Source organism: Chamaea fasciata, unplaced genomic scaffold (genome assembly GCF_029207755.1).
Source record: "Chamaea fasciata isolate MVZ Bird 193981 ecotype frontalis unplaced genomic scaffold, bChaFas1.0.hap1 SCAF_10, whole genome shotgun sequence".
In the NCBI taxonomy this organism is placed as follows: domain Eukaryota; kingdom Metazoa; phylum Chordata; class Aves; order Passeriformes; family Sylviidae; genus Chamaea; species Chamaea fasciata.
The window spans coordinates 2,674,368-2,694,345 of record NW_027094095.1 but is presented as its reverse complement, the minus strand read 5'-3'; the positions used below and the strand labels follow the sequence as shown (position 1 = coordinate 2,694,345).

The 19,978-nt window shown below is 54.0% G+C and overlaps 1 protein-coding gene across 5 annotated transcripts in view; it reads right to left on the bottom strand.

Moving 5' to 3' along the window:
• PDE4DIP (phosphodiesterase 4D interacting protein) overlaps positions 1-19,978 on the bottom strand; it is a 35,876-nt gene that overhangs the window by 6,018 nt on the left and 9,880 nt on the right. For 3 of the 5 annotated variants that reach the window (XM_066192025.1, XM_066192027.1, XM_066192028.1), the window contains exons 1-22: positions 17,801-19,251; positions 14,248-14,367; positions 12,535-12,654; positions 12,202-12,294; positions 11,873-12,088; positions 11,198-11,356; positions 10,712-10,825; positions 10,349-10,486; positions 9,884-10,063; positions 9,457-9,651; positions 9,000-9,143; positions 7,939-8,017; positions 7,345-7,433; positions 7,046-7,162; positions 6,472-6,609; positions 6,030-6,145; positions 5,181-5,308; positions 1,208-1,296; positions 939-1,087; positions 523-838; positions 269-437; positions 33-149 (exon numbers count right to left, since the gene is read on the bottom strand). In XM_066192025.1, coding sequence (XP_066048122.1) covers positions 33-149; positions 269-437; positions 523-838; positions 939-1,087; positions 1,208-1,296; positions 5,181-5,308; positions 6,030-6,145; positions 6,472-6,609; positions 7,046-7,162; positions 7,345-7,433; positions 7,939-8,017; positions 9,000-9,143; positions 9,457-9,651; positions 9,884-10,063; positions 10,349-10,486; positions 10,712-10,825; positions 11,198-11,356; positions 11,873-12,088; positions 12,202-12,294; positions 12,535-12,654; positions 14,248-14,367; positions 17,801-18,949 — 4,135 coding nt within the window. In that variant the 5' untranslated portion in view covers positions 18,950-19,251. Of the gene's footprint in view, positions 1-32; positions 150-268; positions 438-522; positions 839-938; positions 1,088-1,207; positions 1,297-5,180; positions 5,309-6,029; positions 6,146-6,471; positions 6,610-7,045; positions 7,163-7,344; positions 7,434-7,938; positions 8,018-8,999; positions 9,144-9,456; positions 9,652-9,883; positions 10,064-10,348; positions 10,487-10,711; positions 10,826-11,197; positions 11,357-11,872; positions 12,089-12,201; positions 12,295-12,534; positions 12,655-14,247; positions 14,368-17,800; positions 19,252-19,978 lie in introns of those variants that run through there. The other 2 variants (XM_066192026.1, XM_066192029.1) reach the window with 2 other exon arrangements.

Genomic DNA, 19,978 nt, shown 5'->3' with positions numbered 1-19,978 from the left:
ACAGGGATCCCCGGAACCCTGGCTCTCCTTACCAGGGCTGGTGGTCTCGTCACGGTCAGCCTCGGTCTCACTTCGCCCACAGGTCTCATAGCCCAGGTCCTGGAAGTCCACCTGTACTTGCTTGCTGAGCTGCTGTGTCTGAGGTTCACCTGCTGGGCAGCACCATCAGCTCAGGTCCCCTCAGGCTGGATTCACCACTCCTGCCCCACGCACACACAGTACACAGGGCTCAGAACACACCCCCGCCCCACCCTGGCTTTTAACTCACGGAGCAGGACGTGGTATTTCTCCAGTTGCTCAGCTTGTGCCCGCACTGTGGCCTCCGAGGCAGCGAGCTTGTCCTGTAGCTCCTGGCACTGCCTTTGGCCCTGTGCCACCTGGGAGCGCAGCTCCACGCCCAGCCCTGGCCAGCCCCCGCCGGGAACCGAGCCCTCCCCCTGCCGGAGGGAAGATGGGCTGTCAGCTCCCCATTTCCACCCTCATCTCTATTTTCATCTCCATCCCGGTTCCCTGTGCACTTACACGGCTCCCATCCCCTCCACCCGGGCTGCCGGGGCAGGGTCTCTTGGGCATGTCATCCTGGGATCGAGCCTCCAGCGCTGGGCGTTTGGTGGGCATAGTTCCCCTCTCTGCCGGGAACCCCAGGCCATCCCCGCTGCCTCCGGCCGGGCGGTCCCCAAAGGAGCTGCGGCTCTTCCGCTGCAGCCTCCGGGGCTCAGGGGCCAGGGAGCTGCCCGTCCCAGGCTCCTCCTGCTCCCCGCTCTCCAGCAGCGACGTGGCTTCACCCATCCGCTCCTTCAGCTCCGCGTTCTCCAGGCACAGGCTCAGCATCGCCTTCCTGCGGGCACAAGGCACAGTAAAGGACAGGCAGAGGCCGGAATGCAGGGTGTTCCCTCCGGCCACTGCCATCCCTGGCTCCAGAGCCCCAGAGCTCTTGCCTGATGTGGGAGACAGAGGAGAAGCCGGCTTCCTCCAGCTGCGCCTTCAGCTCCCGCAGCTCCTCCTCAGCCCGCAGCTCCCGTTCGGGCACGGTGGGTGCTGTGCTCCTTTCAGCGCCCCCATTTTCCTTGCGAGCCCGGGGGTTGCTCTAGAACACAAAGACAGAGGGTGACAGGGACGTTTCCGAAGGGGCTGGGACGCCGTTTGGCGGTGGCGCAATGCCCAGCTCCGCCACCCCTGTTCCCGGCGTGGCTCTTCCCCGACTCACCTGCTGGGTTGCCAAGCCACGGGCTGCCTCCTCCTTCATGCTGTCGGTGAAGTTGGTGCTGGCATCGGTGTGTGTACCTGCGGCCTGACCTAGGGGACAGCAGAGCACGGCAAGGCGCTCAGAGCAGCGGCACCGGCAGCACTGCCTCTGGCCCCTCCTCGCCGTGGTCGCTGCGGGCAGCCGCAGGGTAGGTGTCTGCTCTCATACGCACCTGGTGCTGGGATACTCCCGGCTGGACCGAGGTTTCCCTGCTGTCCCTGAGTGCTGCCACCCCTCCCTGCACACTGGACCCTGTGCTGGCCCATGTCTGAGGGAGGCAACGGCCCCGGGGATTGGACAACAGCAGCGGCTCCTGCCCCACGCACACCTCGTGCTTGCTGCCCGACACGCGGACACGTGCACCGCCCAGCCTGCAGCCACTTCACAAGCCACAGCCAGCAGCGGCAGCACGGCCAGGGAGCCTCGCTGGACCGTCCCAGCCCAGTGGGAGGATTGGGGTGCACACCCCACCATCACCTGTCCAGGCAGGGGCAGCTGGGGAGCAGCCACCCTGCCCACAGTGCCCAAGCCGTGCTGTCAGGGATGGCCTGGGGCTCCTTGCAAGCCCTGTGCTGGCTTTGCAGAGGTAAAAGGGACACCTTGTGTCCCGTACCACACTGCATGGGGGCTTGGGCAGAGCTGGGGTCACGTGTTTCTGCTTGCACACAGCTCTGCTCCTGGCCCCCTGGTGCCAAACCCTGGGTGAGGACTCGAACCCCTCGGTCTGGGCAGCTGGGAGATGGGTGTATCCCCAATCCCTCTTCTCCCCAGGGGGAGAGACATTTAGACAGGGCCCAAGACTATCCCCTAGTGCTGTGAAGGGCCAGGTTCCACAGCTGCCTGTGCGCACAAAGGAGAGGTAACTGCTTTGCCTGCAGCCAAATCCATCACCATCAACTCCGGAGCTGCCAGGTAAGGCAGAACACAGAGCAGGGGAACACACAGAGATGCTGTCAGGAGAGATGCCAAGCAGCACTTGTGAGGGGGAAGCCAACAGGACTGCATCTGGCTCTCAGAAAGAATAGCCAAGGAATGTGCCTTGCAGCAGGGCAGGCGTTTGCACAGGGCACTGTGCTCAGAGATGGGGATACGTTCAGGAGACCCACGTGTGCCATAAGGCTGCAAAAATGTGAGGCACCTCACTGATGAACCTGGGCAGACATCACCCAGCATGGGATGCAGCCGTGCCCCAGGGAGCACAGCCAGCCATCACCGCCCCAGAGAGCAAGGACAGCCATCACGGAGAAATGCTGCTCTGGGAGCAAAACGCGCAGCGACAGCTGTGATAGCAGCACCGCAGAGAAGCAGCAGCTCCTGTAGGTGGCACTCGGCACAGCCAAAGCACAGCCTGTGAGTCCCCAGGGACAGAACCTGCTGGTTGCTGAAGCAGCCAGGGCGGCAGCAGTGCCTGTGGGGCCCTGAAGGGTGAGGGTTGGCTGCAGATTTTACTGGGGGGCTGAGGGCCACAAGGCTCTCAAGGTGGGGCAGCATGGCTGAGGGACCACAGCAGGGTGACACACAGCTGTTCTGGGAACATGGGAGAACCAGCTCCTGTGACAGGGCACGGCATCCCCCTTCTCACCACTGCCCACAGCTCGGCATGGCTCCCAGCGCTCCACGGCTGAGGAGTAAAAGGGAGTGCAATTCTCAAGGAAAAAGGACCCCAAACCAACTAAAAACAGGAGGCAGAAAAGGAAGCTGGAGCTGAGGAGCAGAGATGTGTGCACGCAGGGCAGCTGTGCCCAGGCTGGTGGTCACCATGTGCTTGAGCCCCCATCACAGCAGGAGCACACCAGGCTGCTCAGCTCTGCGTGTGCCACAGGAGACGAGATGCAACCACAGCTCTACTTTTCCACAGCCTCCCCGTTTTCAGCCCAGCCTGAAGGCACAGAGAATTAGTTACATGCTTGCAAATTGTCCATGGGCCACAAGCAAGGGACACTCAGGTACGCTGGCTGCACAGAAACCTTCACAGTGCTGGGAACAAGGGACAGGAAGCAAGGTCCTTGGGGAGGTTCAGAGAGGAAGGAATAACTTCTACAAAGAGCTATGAGACAGTACAAAGCACTTCACAGTTTGACAGAGGGTGATCTCAGGCAGGGAATGCTCAGCCAGGATTATCAGGAATAAGAGGAGGCCTTAAAGAACAGGCCAGAAAAGCTGGGGCACCTGAGCCTAGGATAACACTGCCCCTAAAGGGGCACTTCACAGCAGTGATGCTAACAGAGGTAGGGACAGATCTACAGCAAAACAGACACAGGCGGAGAAGGGAGATGCCTGAGCACCAGCCAAGACTCCTTCTCAGGCCATGTCAATGAGTCTGGGCTGGGTCCTGGGCTCCAGGGTACCCAAGGGACCAGGGGCCAGCTGGGCATCAGTGCCAGGATGGCAGAGGGACAGTGGAAAGCTAAGGACAGGGACACAAATGCTTCTACAAAGTGAGAAGCAAAAGGATGAAGAGAAGATGGTGCTAACACAGAGAAGGGAGAGGAAGGGAATGAGATGAAACACAAGAACGGAAAAACTAACAAAATCCAGAGCTGCCCATCAGCTCCCAGCTGTGTCCCTCCAAGCCACGGGGAACTGCTGCGGTCACGGCGCAGCTGAGTGCTGACCTGCTTCGTGCAAAGGGAGAGCTCTGCTGCCTCCCATCCCCATGTGGCACAGGGAGGAGAAGGCCTCAAGGCAGCACGAGGCACGGGACAGGCCGTACCAGCTGAAGCAGTTGCAAGGAGCCATGCAGCAGAGCAGTCACGGGTCCAGGTGTGCAGCCCGGCACCACGGAGTCCTTCTGCTCTGCCTGCCCCTAGTTCAGCTTCCCCAGCAAGCACAAACAGATGCTCAGAGGTGCAAAATTTGCTCCTGCCATTTTGAGAAGTGACTGAATACAAGGACAGCAGATTCACAGCCCACTCTGCATGGAAAGCCCTGGGCAGTGGAAGGTTGTTGCTACTGTTTTTCAGCTTTTCCCAGAGGAGGTGGAAGAGGGCCTGGAAAAGGTATGCAGTGGTGCCAAGGGGGAGAGACACCAGCACCTCAGAAACAGGGTCCTGTTCATGGCCCAAGGGGCACATGGAGCATGTAAGGGATATGTGCACATACTAGTGAGGGAGTAGATGCAGCCCAGACCCTGGGAGCAGGGACAGGTCTCAGTCCCCCCAAACCATCTGTCAAAAAGAAGAGGAAGCTCTCCCATGAAGGCACTTGCAAGTTAGGTTGAAACTACTTACAATTAGGGAAAAAAAAGCCAGTCAGTAAAATCATTAGCATTGGAGTAGGATTTGGTTTAAGCATAAACTGAATTTCTGGTTCTATGTTCAAGTCTTGTGTAAAATGCCCAGGCAAGTGTCCCCAGGTCTTGAATTCTCCGTCTCTGGAACGCACTTTTCCATATGCATTGTCTCCCTTTGGGCCAGCCACCATCAACCCGAGGGGTGGATGTTACTGGGTAAGAAAAATGGTGAGGGAATACAAAAACTCACACTCATGCACTTGGGAGATGATAGAAAACATCTGGTGTTTCCTTCAGAGATAGGGAATCTTTATTTGGCCCATGGTGGTGGGAAGACAGGGAAGATAGAGGGGGGATAACTAAAATGGAATGATTTGAATGTGCAAATAACATCAGTGGCCACCAGGGTGGGTCAGACAGGAACATACACTAGACACGGGTGGATTGCACTGATCACCGTTTCCAAAGCAGCTCAAAAAAAACCAAACCAAACCAAACCAAAAAAAAAACAAACAAACAAAAAACCAAACCAAAACAACAACAACAAAAAAAAGCCCTGCAGCAGTTCTATCGTACCATCGCTAAGTACCAAAGCTCAGAGTCAGTGAGACAGGTTAGTGAACCGTTTCCGTGGCAGGCGGGCGAGCGCCAGTGCTCAGAAGGCATGCTGGGGTAGGACTCTCACACGCTCCTGTTCCCCACCTCCTATGGCGCCCTGTGTCTCCAGCCTGCTCAAACACGCCAGGCTTCTTCCAAGAGCTTCTTCCAGCTGTCCCCGGAGCTCGTGGACCCCTTCCAGCTCCACCTGCAGGGCGTGGTCTCTGGCAGCGCTGAGCGGACACGCGGCGCGGGAGGGAAGAGCGTTAGACAGGCTGCAGGCAGCGCAGCCCGCACCGGCCCCACCCGCAGGGGCACGGAGCCAGGCACAGCCCCGCGGGCTCCCCAGGCAGCTCAGCCGCCTCCTGCCTCACCTCGAACCGCCCCAGAGCACAGCCACCCCCAAAAAAGGCCCCAGCCCGCGGTAGGGGCCTCGGAGCCACAGCTGTTCTGCACTACTTCCCAAGCACTCCACTTATGTGCTCTCTTGCCATCAGGTAGCTCAAATATCCCAGAGGCTGCAGCCCTGTGAAGGGCAGGGGATTAAATCAGAGGACAAGCAACTGCCTGGATAAGCACCTAGAGAGATCCTTATCAACCCAAGAGTTGGTTGAGAATTTGACAGCAGTCTCTGAAAGGTGGCCAAGTGTGGGTGGGAAAAAGAGCTGGGGAAAGATAAGCCAAGGAACAGAGATTGAAATCCCATGACAGTGGGGGGAGTTTAGGGAGCCATTAAAGCTGGCCAGTGCAGCCTCTTCAAGGGAAAAAGGCAGCCTAAAACTTGGACTCTCAAAAAAGCATTTGGCTGATCCTTTGCCTAGACTGCCTCTTCCCCCACTGAAAACTCTCAGACTTGCAGAGTGATCCCTTGCTTCAGGGATTGTCCCACTGGACCAGCCATGTCTGCCCTGGCAGCAAAGCAGGGCAGCACAGAGCCAAGGCAGCCTCACTTACCTGTCTGGGTGTGTGTGAAACTTCACCAGGCTGCCATAGAGCTGCCTCTCTGCCTGGAGAGCCTCATTTAACCGATTCCTCTCAGCCACCAGCCCTTCCAGCATCAGTAACAACTGCTTGGAGAGAAGAGACAAGGTGCAGCTCTTAAACAGAGACAAAAATCAAAGGAGGTATCTAGTTGTCCCTGACAAACTGGGGGCTCCCATTCCTCTCTTGCTTGTGTTCAAGTTGGTCGATGTCATCCCTGGACTCCCAAAAGATTCTGCCCTTTGGACAAGTGCTAAAGAGAACTGATCGTCTCCTCTGTATTCCCACAACCACACACAGCCGCCTTTCCAAGAAGAAGCACATCCTGGCATATCCAAAGGCTGAAAACAAAGCCTCATAACTGAGCACCAGGAGATCCACAAACACATCCAAGCCTGCCCCACTGGCACACTACCTGCTGCCTTCTGTTTCCAGTAGCCTCCTGTCCTTGGGACTCTGCTACGGCCACTTTCTCCCGAAGTACCAGCACTTCTTGTGTCAGCCTTTCCATGGCTGGAATTTCTTCAGGATCCACCAGCTGCATCTGCAGATCCTGAAACCCAACAAACAGCAGGACAGCTCAGAGAGGAAGGGATCAGTAACAAAGACAGCTGGACCTTCGCAAACCTCCCCGGAATGCAACTGCCAGAAGCTTCCAGCGTTTTGGAAAGATCCAGGTCTTCTAAGAAAAAAAAAGCCAAAGCACCGAGAGTGGATTAGGCACAGACCATAGTGCTCAGTAAGAACCAAGAAGGGACACAGGAAGGGTGCAGGCTCATTAAAGGACTTGAAGGAGAGTGTTTGGTACAGAAAGAGCAAAACGCCAAATAAGAACAGTCTGGGGGCTTGGGGCTTTTGCCTTCTAGCCAAAGGAACCCAGAGAGCTGTAGGCCAGCCAGAAGCCACACTGCTCTGAGGATGTGGGGGATGAAGAGACTCCTCTGCAGCCTCCCCAGGTGGAACTCACCCAGCCCAGCACAGCATCTCACCTTGATGAGGTCCTCTTTCATCTGGATGGTTCTGGTCAAGGACTCGATATCTGAGGCCTGCACCTGCAGCTCCTCCTCCTGTGTGGCCACGACAGACTGGAGAGCAGTGAGCTCCCGCTGCAGAGGAAAGGGAAGCCTGTCAGAGACTTCTGAAAGCCAACACCCCCCTGCAGGACACTGCCCCATTTCCCTCACTGGGGGTACCCTCACAAGAGTAGGGTCCAAAACCTCCAGTGAGGGGCAGCCCTAAGATCTCCCAGAAGCAAAGGAGATCAGCACAGGCTCCCTCACAGGCTCACCCTGCTTTCCCTTTCCTTCTTTGCCATTAGCTCCAGCTCCTCTTTGGCATTGACAAGATCCTTCTCCAGTTCTGCTGCTGACATTGTAACTGCAAAGACAACTTGGTTACTGCAGGAAGACCGTGTGCCAGTTCAGATCCCAGGATCACACACAATCCCCCTCTGGCAAGACAGCGCCCTGATGCTTGTGCTCCCTATCACACTGTTTCTTATCTTCCCTGCTTGATCTTTCAACACCAGCTGAAAGCAATGGCAACATCACAGGCCTGCTGTCCCGGCCCTGGTAAAGTTCAAGTGCCCTGGTCCCAAGGCAAAAACCAAAACAGTTACACTTGTCTCAGCTCAGCCTGAAACAAGGCAAAAACTCTCCAGTGTCATCAGATCTTGAATAGAAACAGCTCAGCTCAAGCCCAACAGCAGCCTTTCTCTTTCCCTTACTCCCACCCTCGGACATCACCCAGAAGAGAGGCAGAGCTTTCTTTCAAAATTCTCTTGTTCCAGGTTCTCTACTCTTCCACAGTTTTATGTGATCGTGTTTCCCCAGAAAGCCCCAGTCATGTTTGGGAACCTCAAAAGAAGCTGTTCCACACTCACTTCCCTCTGTCCTGCAACTGCTGTCCTCCTGTGGGGATCCAGCAATGACTGTAGCTCCAGAAGCTCTTTGCAGTATCTCCTGAAAACATAAAAGTCTGCAAGTTTGCATTTTCATGGGGAACACACAGCTTCCCCAGAACTCCAGGACTGCAGCAAAGCTGCTGGCTGTTTCGTTGACACCTCTAAAATGTGAAAAAACCAATGAAGGGGATATAGCCAGGCAGCAGGAACAAGTGAACTGCACCCAGAAATTGTATGTGTGGGGAAGAGGGCACTGGTCTTGTTTTGTTTGGCACTGGGAAGCTGCTGGCAGCCACCGTCTTCTCAGTGAAGATTAAACAGGTTTCACTCAATTGCAGCAAGACCGTCTTTCAACTGAGACTCATCTTTATCTCAGCCATGGCCCAAAGAGACCATGCAGGAAGGAAAACACATCCCTGGAAGTCTCTAGAGCTGGGAATAGAAACCTGTTTACAGCTGCTTAAAAACATCCAACAGCTCACCAATAAACCATTAACAGCTGCTCAAGTAGGAGCCATAGCATATGCAGCTTTGGAGCTGTGTTCAGCCTCAAAGGGGGTTTTAGTAAAGCTGCTTTAAAAATACCAACTCCAATTGTGGAAGAGACAGCAAACAGCCAGCAGGCTCTGCCAAGAATTAGTGGGAGCTAAATTTAGCTCTCCTGTCCCCTCCAGAATGTGACAATGTCAGGGAGGGGATTACAATACAGCAAGGCAGCCCGGCCCATGGAAGGAGTGGGTCAATGCTGAAAGGTCAAAGGGTGGATGTCTTTCATACTCTCACGTGCCCCAGGGTTCAATTACTGCTCCATCAAAACAAAAAGACACCAAGTGACAAAAGCTGGTGAAATCAAGATCGGAATACTCAGGCAGCACTCCTGCTCAGTTTCTTCTCCTCCTCTAGAAAGTCTTTTTTGTAATCCCCCTTTCATTTCTATCATTCTCTGTGGTGCTCTTCTCTCTCCGACTTCCTTCTGTGGCAATCAGTTCTTTCTCAAGCCCCAAGGCCACAGACAGAGAAATACAGTGCATGATTCTTACTTGTATGGGTTGTTTATCCTGCTTCAATGGCCTGGCACCAGCTGACTGGGTCCCAACAAAGTCCTTCCCCAACATGTGCTGGCGTAGCAGTTGTAGCTCACAGCTCCTTTCAGCCAAAGCCTGTGCCATCTTCTCTGCAGCCACCTGATTGAGGGGGAAAATTAGGGATAGGGCCACGACCAGGGGTACAATCCTGGTCCCTCTTCTTCCTTAGAGACTAAGGGAAACCATCTCAATATTTATCTGTCACTGGAGACTCTGCAAACCAGCCGGGCAGTTACTGCTCCTGGCCACTCACACCCACTCCAGTGCAGCCCTTCCGTCTGCTCACCAGCCTCTCTTGTACAGAGGAACAAACCCCTCCATTTCGCTGAGCCCACTCAGGGGCTTCTCTTTGCTTAACAAAAGTCAGGGCCACCCACCTCAGTCTCCCACTGTGGCACTGCGCAAAACTCACTCTGCTCTGCTGCTCCTTGGTGCTCAGAGCCTGCAGCAGCTCCCGAATTTCAGCATCATGCTCCATGGCTTGGCGGTTCCGGTCGCTGAGGAGATCCTGCAGCATCTTCTCCTTGTGCTGGAGACGCAGGCACAGCTCCTCTGCTACCTCACTCTGCCCAGGGCCCAGCTTGCACAGCAGAGTTGCTGTAAGTTCCTGAGCAAGGGGGAAGAAAGGAAAGAGACTGGAAGTTGTTCAAGGACTCTCCAGCCTGGGTGTAGCTGAGGGGGCAGTATCAGCTGGCACAGATGTGTTCAAATGCCAAAAGCAGCCAGCCTCCAAACACTGAGCACTGCTTCAGATGACGCAGGCAGCAGCCTCTGGTTTGGGACCACTCTCTCTATGGACAAGCTAGCTGAAGGCTCAGGAAGCCAAGCTAAGGCCTTACCTCCACTTCCTTGTTCCTGTCATGCAGGCAGGTCTGCAGCTGTTGGATGATCCCCTCCTGCTCCTTCTGCCTGCTGCCAGATTTGGCCTCAGTCTCCTCTTTGAGCCAGCGGAGATTTTGGCAGGTTGCTGAGATCTGCTCCAGTTCCAGGGTTTTGGCTTTCAGGAGGCTCTCCAGGCTCTGAGTACCACAACAGAAGCAGCTTAGGCAGTGACAGAAACTTAAGCAAAACTGGAAATACCAGTCTCTACTGTTAACAGAGTCATACAGATTCACCCATCTGCTCCAGGTGTCCGCTATGCCCAGCCCAGAAACAAGAGTGACACAGGAACTTGCTCCACACACAAGGCCAGAGGAAGCCCAACACCTGCAGTCACTCTCCCCAGAGCATTGACAGGAAGGCGTGTCTAACACCAGGTCCCCAGAGCCATGCTGGAGGGTGCAGGCACAGGTCCCAGCACTCACGTGGATGGTGGCCTCGTTGCTGCAGAGGACACTGCGCAGCCTCTCCAGGTCACTGCCGCGCTCCCGCACGGACAGACGCAGCTGCTGCAGCTCTTGCTCCTTCTTCTCCAGGGCACAGAACTTCTCATCCACTGCTCGCTGTGTGACACAGGGGATCACTCAGAATGGGGTGATGGGGCTCTGCAGCCAACACGCCCTGTATGTTGGACTTCAGCTCCCCCTGCCAGGGGGACTCCTCTCAAAGGATGAGCCATGAAGAGCATGCAGAAGATATGGTCACGCCTGGGCTCAGGCTGGGGCTGATGGTAACCCAAAGGCTGAGCCTCAGGGGCAACTGAAAGATGGCCTACAATATGTGCTCACCTCCAGAGCAGCATCCCTGTCACTGACACGCTGCTGCAGTTTCTCCAACATGGCATTCATGGCTGCAGGGCTCTTCTCCAAGTTTTGCTGGCATTGCAGAAGCTCCCTGGACTCCTAGAGATCACACACACATGGCCCCTAGAACAACTGACAGCACAGAAACCTTCCCCACCCCCAAGAGCAGCACAGGAGAATCAGGATAACTCCCTCCACCCTATGTTGGCTCTAGCCTTCACATTACAGCAGGCTCAGCACCTGGGGCTGGCTGATTAGTACCTGCCAGGGCTCACCAGGCATTGCTGTGGGCTGAGGTATGTGGATACCTGTGCCTTATTCCTCACCTTGGGGGCCCAGAAGCTTCTCCTTCCTTCCTTTCTTCAAAAGGCATGCATGAAAGCTACAGACAGACTTTTGCGTGGCCAAATACCAAAAAAGGATCAGGGACTCCATTTGATTATGCTCAACTCAGATCTTTCTGCAACTCACCTGCAGAAGCTGCTCCTTGCGAGCCAGCTGCTGAGTCAAACGCTGAACTCTCTGCTCCTGGGCCTGCAGCTCACGGCTTTTCTCCCACTCCAAAGTCTGGAGCTGCTGAGCCTTGTCCTGCAGCTCTGCCTGCAGCTGCTGTACCACAGCACGCAGGTCCTGCAAGGAAAAAGCACATACCTTGGAATTCAGTCCTCGAGACAACAACAAACAGTTGGCCAATCTGAGAAAGGGCTGTGGGAACAGCTAAAAATGCTCTGCAATGCAACAACTTTCATATCTCAAAGCACACTGCTATAGTGTTTGAATTTATTTAATTGCCCAGGGTATCCATCCGTCTAAACCCCTTGCTCTGGCCACAGGCAGAGCTTTAGTCAATCACAGCTAAGCTGTGCAGCAGGGGACATGAACATCACAAAAAGAGATGGACATTTGCACCAGCCAGTGATGTACAAGTGACAACATACCCACTATCAAGGGTCTTTGCTGATTCTTAATCCTCAGCTATGACACTAAGGAGGCTGGAGAATTTTCCCTGCCACGTGTGACAAGGGGTTAGACAAGTGTGCCCAGTCTGCTGCCAGCAGAAATGATGAACGAGAACAGAGTATTGCCTACATCAGTGCTTCTTAGTCGTGTAAACCTAAAAAGTTCCAGGCTAAGTGCCTGTCATACCTGATTGTGTTTCCAGGTTGCCTCTTTCTGCTGCTCTTCCTCATGGACCGTGGTCTCCAGGAGCTGGGTTGCTCTTTTAGCTTCAGCCAGCTGATGCTCTTTCTGACGCTGAGCTCTCTTCAGTTTCTGCACCTCCAGTTTGGTGCAGAAAAGTGTGTTCTGAAGATCGAGCAGTGACATTTGCTGCTCCTGGGGTGACAGTGGGCTCTCTGACACCTGGCAAAAAGAAGAGTTCAGAGAAACTCAGAGATTCTCTTCATGTGAGGGATTTAAAAACCAGAATCCCTTTAGAATGAAACCTGATACACCTGAGGCTTTCCAGGACATACCTGCAGCTGTCCCGGATGGTTTCTGTGTAACATATCCCGCAGCTTGGCCATGGTCTCATTCTGCCCGTCGATGATGTGGCACAGCTCCTCTGTCTGAGCCCAAGCACAGGAAGCCCAGTCAGTGGCAAACCAAGCACAAACTCTCCCATCCCAAGCCTCCAGCCTGGATTACGACACCTCAGCACCACGTGAAAGAGGCTTTGCAAGAAATAATTTACTGAGATGCAGGACGCCAAGCAGTGGCTCAAGAATTCCTTTTCAGCCACTGCCCACAAGGCTAGAGCACAGTTCCCTGTTTTGGTGAGCACCACCCTGCTCACCCTAAACCATTACCTTACTCTCTTTGCTCTTCAGGGCCTCGTTCAGACTCTGGATTGTACGATCTTGCCTTTGTGATGTTTCTTGAACAGATTTTAATTCAAAATTCAATTCATTCAGCTTTTCCTGTAACAACTGAAGACAGAAATAGGTTGGGTTTATTTAATCCTGCTTAATGCTCTATGTAAACACCCTTAAGACTCCCTCCACTCCTTACTCCATACAGCCCTGGTGTTGACCACATCGAGGTCAACGTGGCTCCCTCTAGAGTCTGTAAACACCGTTGGAGCTGGGTGGAGACCGGTGAGTAAATACAAAGGCCCTTCCCAGGACTTATTGCCGTGCTTCTGTTCCCTCAGGTGCAGGGCAGAGGTTTCAGGCTTGGGCTCACAGATCATACTGCCTCCCACATACTCCAGGAGAGCCTCACTCAGGCTGCCCAGCAGCCCTCCCTCCCGGTCTCTATCATTTGTTTCTGTTTCCTCAAAAGGAAAGGGGCTGCTTCAGCCCAAAATCCTTCAAAAAATCTGGAAGAAAAATATCAGTATGAAGAAGCTATACATTCACTGATCAAATCAGTGGCTTATTTCACATTAAGTTCTGGCTTCAGCATGAAAGAGCCTGGCCACTGCCAGCAAGCCAACAGCACGGCTGCAAAGCAAAGGGGAACCTCTCACCAGTCTCCATGGCTGGTTTACAACCTGAGGGACCTTTGCCTTTGACACTATAACCCTAAAGAGAACACCACCCACTCAAACAGTTTCAGGACAGTTTGCTGCTTTCACCATAAAGCTCACGACACAGCACATATTGTACAGTTAAAAAAGTGCTCATTAGCATTTCTAAACATGCTGCCTGTTGGCGTTCTTGAAGTTGGATGATACACCTCTTCCTACGAACTTACTCAGGACTCAGCTTCTGAAGGAGCTGGTGCTGCCACATAATTTCCTCCTGTCGTTCATTAGTTTACACACCTGTCCTGTTATCTCTTCTCCGAGACACTCCCCCTAACCTGTTTAAACACTTCTAACTGCATTTACTGGGCTTTGGGTCTCTATTTCCATCAAGCTTTGCAGTCCAGGCAGCTGCAGCACCTTACAGCCATCCCCAGGTTTAAATAAATATTCCATCCCAATTTTTTTCCACATTTAACCTGTTTTTCCAGAGGATATAAATTTACTTTAGAGCTCAAGAGCACAATTAAGAACATATACCTTTCTCAACATGTGTTAATATTGATCTGCTTAAAGAGAACTCAGACACATGCTTCTTTCCCAAGTATTGAAACAGAAATGAAACCAGGACCCCCGCTACGTTGATCTCCCTTCTGCTTGGAAAAAAACCAACCAGAAATGAAATCAGGACTCCCTCTCTCCTACACCAGGCTCAGCTCACACAAATCCAAGAGACAGGGAAACAGCCCAGTGCATTTCTCCTTCACCAGTTCTGGAAGGCTCACCAGGCAAGTGGAAAGTTCATTCAAAATAATGATTTGCATAATCAAATATGAAAAATTTACACAGCCCAGCTGCAGAGAAAAAAAAAAAAAAAAAAGGCAAATGCCTTTAATTGAAGCTGGCAGACAACAGCACTGAGAATCACACACCAGCACACACCCTTGCTGGGAGAGTGGTGCAGGTACCTGCCTCCAGCCAGCCCAGGAGGCACCCTCTGACACTAACCACATCAGACTCACTAGCACTGGATGTGCTCTTCAAGAAGAAATACCTTGTTGGCAGCTTCAAAGTGCTGGATTTTGCCCTGCAGCTCTGCTGCATGCACATCGGACACGTGCTCCCCTGCTGCAGCGTTACCTGGAGCTGGCTGCTGACGCTCATCCTGCAAATTCTGAAAGGAGAAAAAAACAGTAAAAAATGAGAGAATGGCTCAACTCTTGCACTGATTTCTTCTCTTCAGCTGTCAGCCATCACTGACCCTGCAACATGGCTTTAAACACGCTCCATGTGCTTTTCTAACTGGCTCTGAGACATCATTCTGCCTGTGTCTCCCTTCACCTGGGTGGCAGGCTGGCACCTGGCAGCTCTCTGCCTCACCTGCCACAAGTGCCCTGGTGCCCCAAGGCTCTGACTGGGCTCCCTGTCTCTCCTCACTGCTGCACCACAAGCCCAGCAGCTTGTTTAGCTCGAACCACTGTCTGTGGGCTAATGATGGATCTTCTCCCCACACCCAAGCTATATCTCTGAAACCTGCTCTCCTTCCCATGTGCCCTGCAGGCATTTTAAAAAAACTTCAAAACCCACACTGAAATGGTTCCCATGTTCTGCTGAGCTTCTGTGTCTTTATCAAGCCTGCAACCTTCAATCCTTCCCAACAGCTCCCCTCCTGCCATAACGTAGCAGTCACCCCCTGCTCTGAACCCCTCCACTTGTGATTTTCTGGGCTCTTCTTCATGACTTCCCGTGCTCCAGCACCCACACCGTGTACAATTCCTTGCAGCTCCTCAAACAGGAGCAAATTCAGCACCACAGCTGAGATTTTTTTTTCATGACACATCCCCATTTATTTGGAACGTAAACAGCCTACTTTGTGACACGTGGCCTGCCAGAGCCGGCTGGCTGAGCACAACACTAATCCCTTGTCATCCCTCCTTACAATTTTGCTGTCTCCCACCCAGTGAGTTAACTCCTTAGGGCAGCACTCCATCCCAGCCACCTTCTTTAGCCCTCACAGGGCTCCTTCAGTATTCCTGAATACTATCAGTGACAAGATTGACTGCACTGGTGCCTACTCTAGGTGGAAGCCCTAGAAAGGGCTGCAGGGCTGCAGCACAGAGGCCATGGAAATGTGGCAGGGCTTTTTGGAGCACACAGACAAGCACCAGCTCCAGGCAGTGCAGCACAGCCAGAACAGTCAGTTCCAATTAGCCCAGTCAGGCTGAATCCTCATCCTCAGGTGCCACAGAAACGCTGTCTGTGGGGAAGCCATGCGGCACACTGGAGCTCCCTCAGATCTGTGCACTGCCTCTCACAGACAGAAGTAACACTTCCCTTTACCCTGATGTTTTGTTACAATTTCAGTGAAAACTTCCATTCATGGTGATTACAAATTTTCTCTGCCAGAAGGCTTTGGATTAGATAGGGAGAGCTGCTGGAATCTGTCACAGCAGCTATTTTGAAATGAAGTTGATTAAAACAGAGGGGGAAAAAAAGGAAAACACATTTCCTCAATTTTCACATTAAAAAAAGAAGAAAAAAGGCAGAAAACACGGAAATAACTAAGAGCAGGGAAGAGAAAGGCAGAGCAATCTTGAGAGTGCAAAGTTCCAAAGCCCAAGCTGCCTCCCTCGTGCCTCCCTGCAGCCATGGCGACTTCTCCTACATCAGCATTTTACTGCCAATCTCTCCTCAGCACAGCCCCAGCAGTGTCAGCACACGCTGACCCAAACAGAACACTTCTTTAAAAAATAATCATCACGGCACTCTCTGAGCCTGCCAAGCTCAGATTGCCCAGCACAGTGGGGAAGAGCCTGGCTGTCTGGAGGGCACCACAGGCAGCCGAGGGAGCCTCTCACAAAGGTTCTGTTTAGTGCCACTTCCTTGGAGCCGTGCTGGGGAAGGGGAGGAATTGTTGGTTCAAGAAAACACCCGGGAAGATGGTACCTACAAGGTCATATGCCCTGACACCAGAATAAATTTAAAGAACTGCAAAAGCAGTAAGAGAACTGTGGTCCCATATATGCCAGATATTCCTTTCACATTTATGCACACGAATCGCTGGACAGCAGCAGCACCTCACTCACAGGAAGGGCACTGCTTTCACAAACTGAAAGAAAAATGATTTGTGCAAGAACTATTCAGCCTACTAGCCGCATCTGCCTTCCCATTTTTGCTCTTAAAGCCATCCGCAGGATTAAGCCCTTCCCCCTTCAGCCAGACCCTGTGCAGAAGAGCTGCTGCTGTCACGGCAAGGAACCAGCAGTAAGAAAATCCCGCAGGATAAATTCCTGGCAGGGCCGGTCGGATGGCAGAGGCTGGAGAAACCCCTCAAAACACAGCTCCTAGATAAGGATGGCCATGTGTGACACAAAGCCAACCTGTAAACACGCCACGCTGCTCAGAGAAAGACCATTTTTATCCTGCAAACACACGCCTAGCAGTGAAAATCATCGGCAAATGACACGATGCCCTGGTTCACATCCTCGGCTGCCGGCTGCCAGCGCGATGCCTTTGTGTTACAGATGGAAACTAATTTTCCTACGTTCCTTCCCAGCATCACTTCTCGAGCAGTCTTTTATGGAAAAAAGCACACAGCTCCGGGAAACGCCCGAGCAGGTGGGGCAGCAAGCAGCCGGCTAAGGAGGAAGAGTAATTCAGCAGTGCCACAGTTGCCATAGTAATAAACGAGCATTTTCCTAATCCCCCAGGCTACCTACAGCATTAGGCAACACTAAGGCTGCTAATGGGAATGCAATTAGGCTGACATGGATATTCTTGAATTAAAGCTGACTGAGGCCTTCTATTCATTATGGGAAGTGGTAAAGAAGTTACAAGTTCAGCTTTTTGACTGCACGCTAAAGAACATTTCATTAAAGCCAGCGAAACAGGCAACCTGGAGCTAGGACTGCTATCAAGATAGATAACAGCATCCTGAAAGCAGGAGCTTTCATCCCTTCTCAGCAACACCTGCCACTAATTGATAGATCTCTACAAAGGATCAGAAAATAAACCAATTATCTTGAATACCAACCCTAAAGTCATCCTCTGGCACAAATCCACCTGCAAGGAAAACACCTTTTCCTCAGGGCACACGCCACAGATGCCTGGGCGGCTCTGCATGTTCGGCAGGTTGGAGGCCTGACCTGCAGAGGCAGGGCTGGAGGCAGGGCTGGAGGCAGGTGTTCCTCACACTCTAACCATTACTCAGGCACAAAGAAAACACATCTGCTGGAAAACACATGCCCAGAAGCTTAAAATACTCCCTCTCGTTGTGGATAAGAGCCACACCGACTTTAAGCTTAAAGATGAAGTGAAACTGGTGTTTTCTCAGCAGGGAAATGACAAAGAGCTTAGACCCACCTAGCAGCCTGCATTGTCAGGGAGGGCTGATGGAGGGAGGGAAGGTTCATTTCCCAGAAACAGGAGACAAGAGAATGACTGAGGAGAGAGGCAGCACACCTAAAAAGGACCGAGCCGCCTATTCTTAGCCCCCATTCAGCCACACGTGGCTGTCTGCATTATCTCAGCACAGAAGAATCCCCAGTGGGCTCAGCACTGGGCCATGAGGACAATGCTCAATGGAAGGGCAGCACTGTGACCTCTACCTGTACCCTCAGCGGCATATAATCCTCATAGAGGTCATCCCACAGCTCCTGAAGTTCAGAAATTTCCAGGGGAGGGCCCAAAGGAGGTCTGGAAAACGATTTTCTGTCTGCGTTCAGGAAGGCAGAACTAGCACATGCTAAGCCAGCAGAAGCACTGCCATCTGCCAGGTCACGGCTGAGCTTGAGAGAGGGCAAGCTGGACTTCACAGGAATAGGTAGTCGGCTGCCTCGGGGGCTCTGAAGTGGTTTGTAGTCCAGAGTCTTGATCAAACTGAGGGCCAGCTCCAGCCTGTTCCCGCTCAGTGAAGAGCTTGGGGTCATGCGATCATCCAAGAAATCGTCACATTTCCCGTTCCCTTTCACCCCCTTATCTGTATCTTCATCCTTCTGCTGTGGAGGGCTGGCCTCCACGGTGGTGTCCAGAGACTCAACAGAGGACGCAGGCGTGCCTTCCTCCATGCTATCCCCATCCACAGCCACCCTGGAGCTGGTGGACTCGGCCACATCACACACAGATGACTCCTCATTGCCCATGCTGGCTGACCAGCGGCTGGACAGCCCGCAGGAGATGCTCCTGGCCACCTTTCGGGGCACTTTGCAGATGGCTTCATAGTCGGCGTCAGCCACACGCAGAGCAGCACAGCCCCGACAGCGCCGCGGGCGGCCCCCTGCTCCCTCGGAGCCGTGGCAGCTGTGCGGCTCCAGGCCATGCTCTTCCTGATCCATCCAATATTCAAACCCAGAGTAAGTGAAGTCCTCCTGGAGGAGGGCAGCGTATCGTGCATCAGGCAGGTTGGAAAGGTCCACAGTCCCCTCCCCAGCCCTGTCCTCTGTGCTGGAGTCGTCGTTGTTCCTGCGGTACATGCTTGCGATGCAGAACTTGAGACGGTCCTTCTCCAGCAGCAGCTTCTGCAGGCGCTCGATGGAGAGGGCTTCGATGCGGGCGATGACGGTGTCGAACTTGTAGATGCGGTCCAGCATGAAAGCACACTTGCTGCAAGCGAACTCGGACCTGCCGTCCCGGCACAGCTCCCTGCCCAGGACGTGGGAGAGCAGCACCTGGAGATTCAGCTTGGCTGCCGTGTGAAAGATCCATCGCCGCTGGTTGCCGCACAGCTCCCGGCCGCAAATCCGGCAGTTTTCCTTCATCCTCCCTCCCTCCCGGCACCCAAACCTACTCCTGCCGGCCCTCAGGAGACTTTCCCGAGGTCAGCACATCTCCCTCGATCCCTGACCCCGCCAGCACGCCTTACCGCACCAATCTCCTCTTTTAAGGTTGGTGACGCGCCGAGACCCTTGATTCAACGAAAACATCCCACCCTACACCACCTCCTTCACATCTTCACAGCCACACCTGGGCTGCCTTGCCCCCTTGTCCAGGCTGGCCCCCCCGCCCCTCTGGTGGCGATCCCTCACCTCACAGCTCGACCCCCCGATGCTGCCCCGTCTCTCCTCACAGCCCCCGTCCCCGGAGCTGCCCCTCACCGCGGGCTGCTCCCGCCCGTCCCGTCCCGCCCCGGCCCCACCGCCCCGAGCCGATGATGCTCCTGCCACGGCAGCGCCCGGCTTCTGGCTCAGATTTCAAGATGGCGGCAGAGCCCAGCCTCCAGCGCACGCGCAGTGCCCGCAACGCCTACCGGGAGATGTAGTTGCCACGCCCGCGTTCGCATGCGCAGTGGCGGCACGCGCCACGCCTGGGCACAGGGGCGGCGCTGGGGGTCACGACAGAGACAACGACAGCGATCGATCGCGACGTGACAGCGCAGGGGTCCAGTCTCAGTGCCAGAGCCACATACACACACACACACACACTAGTGCTTGGCTCTAATGCCAGTGCCTGTCCCAGTGCCACGTCCCGGCCCAATGCCAGTGGCTGTCCCGGTGCCAGGTCCCCACCCCAAATGCACGTGCTACGTCCTGTCCCAATGCCAGCACCTGTCTCAGTGCTGGATGCTTGTACCAGTGCCAGATCCTCACCCCAGTGCCATATCCCCATGCCAATGCCAGTGCCTGTCCCAGTGCTGGGCCCTCAACCCCAGTGCCAGTGCCATGTCCCAGTGCCCAGCCCCAGCAGGCGGTGTGGGTGGGCACGTCTCCACAGCACAGTGTCACCAGCACCTACACAGCAGCCCATGCCACCCGGTGGGCAAACAGCAGGGTCCCTGCAGGACCACCACA